General features: G+C 33.4%; 1 protein-coding gene across 2 annotated transcripts; it reads right to left on the bottom strand.

Annotated features, from left to right (window-relative positions):
* Positions 1-1,763: 1,763 nt before the first annotated feature.
* On the bottom strand, positions 1,764-3,190 carry LOC120086752. 2 transcript variants are annotated; one of them, XM_039043539.1, is made up of 2 exons: positions 2,905-3,190; positions 1,764-2,629 (listed from the first exon to the last, which is right to left on the bottom strand). In XM_039043539.1, the coding sequence occupies exon 2, from the start codon at positions 2,502-2,504 to the stop codon at positions 2,043-2,045; it is 462 nt and encodes a 153-aa protein (XP_038899467.1). In that variant the 5' UTR covers positions 2,505-2,629; positions 2,905-3,190; the 3' UTR covers positions 1,764-2,042. The 2 variants fall into 2 exon arrangements, with proteins under 2 accessions (XP_038899467.1, XP_038899466.1); XM_039043538.1 differs by having other exon boundaries at positions 1,765-2,629; positions 2,910-3,190.
* Positions 3,191-3,660: the final 470 nt, after the last annotated feature.

Raw genomic sequence — 3,660 nt, 5'->3', positions numbered from 1 at the left:
ACGATGAAGGTAAACGATGATATAGATGAAGAAGATGGCACTGAAGGAATTAAGATATGGATTGATTACAAAATGTCTTAATATCTTAAGCTAAAATGTAATACAATACGGAGGCAAGAGGAGAGATGGAAGGCTCGATGAAAACAATCTCTTGTTTTTCATCCGAGATGCATTAAGGCTAATGCTGGCGCCATGGATGGATGGTGGAGACGTCTCTCTCGAGCTCTTCTCTGGCAAAAACTCTAGTCATCACTCGGAATGGTTTGTGAAGGTGAAGAATCCTAAAAGAAAATCTCGTTCATGCTCTCATCTGTGATCGCAAGTATTTGCCTTAAGGCAGAAGCTTGGATGCCTTGAAGTGAAGGTCTAGGGTGCTATTTATAGAGCTTAAATGCCGATAACGTTCATGATTGTGTTTTGCCTCCCTGCTACCTTTGTCGCGGTATGGGAAATGTCAACTTCATTTTATCTTGTTGATACTCCCAAGGTATGCGTTCGAGCTTATTTCTCCTGAATTGCCAACGCATTCCATCTACCTTGCGAGAAGTCTTTTATCACGAATATCACTCTGTGGATGCAACATTCCCTGCGGCGAACTAATCTTTATGACGATCAACACACGCGGTCAACCTTGCGGTAGTTTGGGACCGACGCATGCGGTCAATTCCTGAAATATTTGCAAAAATGGACACTTTGATGCAGAATAATGCATGGTATAAGGTTAGTGAGGATTTTTTGTGCTGATTGACGCAAGCTCACTTTTCACACGAATTCTTAGTATTATCAACGCATATTCTGTTTCTTAGCCTTCATAATTCTAAGTAAAATGTTACAATAGCTTATATTTCTACGAGCTATCACATAGTAAATAAGTCCAACCATACTCTTAAATTTACCTTATCCAATCAAATAAAATTTATTTTAATAACAAATTGGTTTAAATAAAAAAAAAAATTAAATTATTGGGTATGTTCTTTGTAATTAAGTAAAAATATGTGATTAGACTTAAGTGTGATGCTATACTCTTTATCCTTTTCAAAAAAAATATAAATAAAATTGCCTTTACATTGTTTAAATGTTTGTGGGAAAGAGCAATGATTATCTACGGCCACTCTTACTCCCTTTTTTTTGACACAATTTTAAAAAAAAAATCATTAAAATAAAGTTAAAAGTGCCACATGGCATAAAACAATATGGCAACCATAAATGAACCTATTAAATCAGTAAAAATTTCTTGGGAAATTTTTTTTTTTTTCTTAATTTTGGATCTAATTTCTATTTAATTACTAGATTTTAAAATATTACGCATTTAGTCTTTTAAGTTTTGAGTTTAGTCTCAATTTAGATTATAAGTTTTAATTTTTGTTTCAATTTAATCTTTATATTTCAAGATTTACACTTTTAAACTCGATTATTCACTAAATATTCATTTTCTCTTTAGTATTAATTTGTGTTTATAAATTAAAAATCATTAAAAGAATTATAATTAATTAAGTTTTTCTATTTATTTTATCCATTTTAAAATTAAATCCAAATTTTTTTTATAATTATTTCTAATTTAATAGAAGTTGGCATAAATGATTGAAAAAAATTTGAAATTAAAAAATGTAAAATCTTGAAACCTAAAACCAAATTGTAACAAAACTCAAATCTCATTATAACATTTTAAAACATAGAGCCAAAATTAAAACAAAACTAAAAACTTAAAGATCAAATAGATAATATTTAAAAACTTGGGACCAAATAAAAACAACACCAAAAACGACCAAAAACATATTTTACTCCATTTTCTTCAAACCAGCAAAGCATTATTATTAAAATTTAATAATAAAAAAATCAAGACGGGTCCTCAAGAACAGCGACTCCTTGCCTGGTTACAAAAATTAGGGGAAAAAAAAAAAAGAAAAAAGAAAATCCCATATTCACACAGTCAAGCACGATTATTGAAGAACAATGAGAGGGATTCTGATCCCAGAAAGAAAAAAGTTAAGAACAAACGGGTGAAGAAAACATATTGAATGAAGCTAGGCAATCTTTACCGTTCAATCTTCTGAAATTTCTTGGCTATTAGAAGATCTGATCTGGAGTTGGTGAGAGGTGAGCGAGATCAGAGACTGAAGCTTAGCAACAGCAGAGGATTTTTCAGGCGGGCATTTCGAAAGAGAAACATTCAACGAATGAAGAGCTTCGTCAAGCTTACCAACAGTCGGTGCTGCACAACCTGCCTTGTATGATCCGTCCGCCATTCGAACAACATACTGAGTTCTCAAACTCGCACTAGATTCTCCATCCTCTGAATCGTCGGGAGAAATTGGAGATTGTAAACAAGCCGTGGTTCGAGCATATTCGAAATTTGAAATTGCAGCATTGATCTCCGCCATTAGAGCTTCTGGGGTCTTCGTTGTGGTCTTCACATTGTCAAACACATTCCAAGCGGCGATTCCTTCTCCAGAATTCATATTCTCCCCTTCTTTCAGATTCTTATGCCAATCTCGTTGAGGCATTTTCACAAACACCTTGCCGTCCTCAAATTGATACCAAATTTGATCGATTTCTTGGAAGAAGTCTATGGCGCGGAACTTCAATTACGAATCCGATATTTCTTTACGGCGAATTCGATTCTGTAATCCTGCGAAAGTTTATATCGATTTATGAACTCGGCGAATTCTCTCAAGAACATGGCATAACAGCGAGAATAGCGAATCAAGAAAAGGCACGATCAATGATAATAAACCGGCATATTAACAAAAACGGAGTCATGAATGCAGAATCACAAATTAATACATTATCAGAACTAATCACGAAGTAATTCTAAATCGCTCCTTAACTTTGTTATGACCTCGCCGGGAATCCAAAATCTCTTCTATCATCTCAAGGAGAAAGAAATAGGGAAAGGAAAGGCACCTTACCGGTTCATCGGAGAGCGGCCAGGCGCTTTCGTCGATGTCTCCAAGTTGAATCCGAGTCCGATCAACTACTTTTTTAAAGATGAATTTTCTGAGTTTTTATCCGTTACAAGGACTACGAGCGTTGAGAAAACTAAGTAATAAGGAAGAAGACTGCAAATTAGATATCAAACTGATTGCAGTTAAAGTACATGTTTGTCCTATGTATGTCTTTAACTCTAAGCCGTAGTTGCCAAAATGAGGTGTTGCATTGGCATGAGGGACAGCTCTGTCGCTCAACCCTGCACATATAATTGTTGTACTAAAAAAAACTCTAATCTAAATCTTAATTTAGAAAAAAATAATTAGTTTGGGCAACACCATCTTTGTGTATCCTAATAGATTATTCAATCCTGATTTGATAGGTACAAATTGTTCTTACTTCTTTTTTGGAACATTTTAATTCATTTTTATGTGTACTATGATGTGAGATGCATAAAGATGGTGTATCCTCTAGTTAGATGGATTAGGTGTTAAAGCCAACATAAACATACTTCAAATTCATTCACAACCATTTAATGCATGTTTGGGAGTATTTTTATCCTATTTAAAATTACTCCAAAGTACACTCAAGAGTATGTTTGAGAGTAATTCTTAACTTATTAAAATCATTTGGTATTGTTTTTTCATTTAATTTTCTCTTTTAATCATTCAAAATCAATTTTAATGATATGAAAATTGCGTTAAAGAAGTATAAATTACATTGAATTGATTT

This window comes from Benincasa hispida, chromosome 9, assembly GCF_009727055.1.
Source record: "Benincasa hispida cultivar B227 chromosome 9, ASM972705v1, whole genome shotgun sequence".
Taxonomy (NCBI): Eukaryota; Viridiplantae; Streptophyta; class Magnoliopsida; order Cucurbitales; family Cucurbitaceae; genus Benincasa; species Benincasa hispida.
Note: the sequence above shows the minus strand (reverse complement) of the source record. Positions and strands in the feature narration are given on the sequence as shown.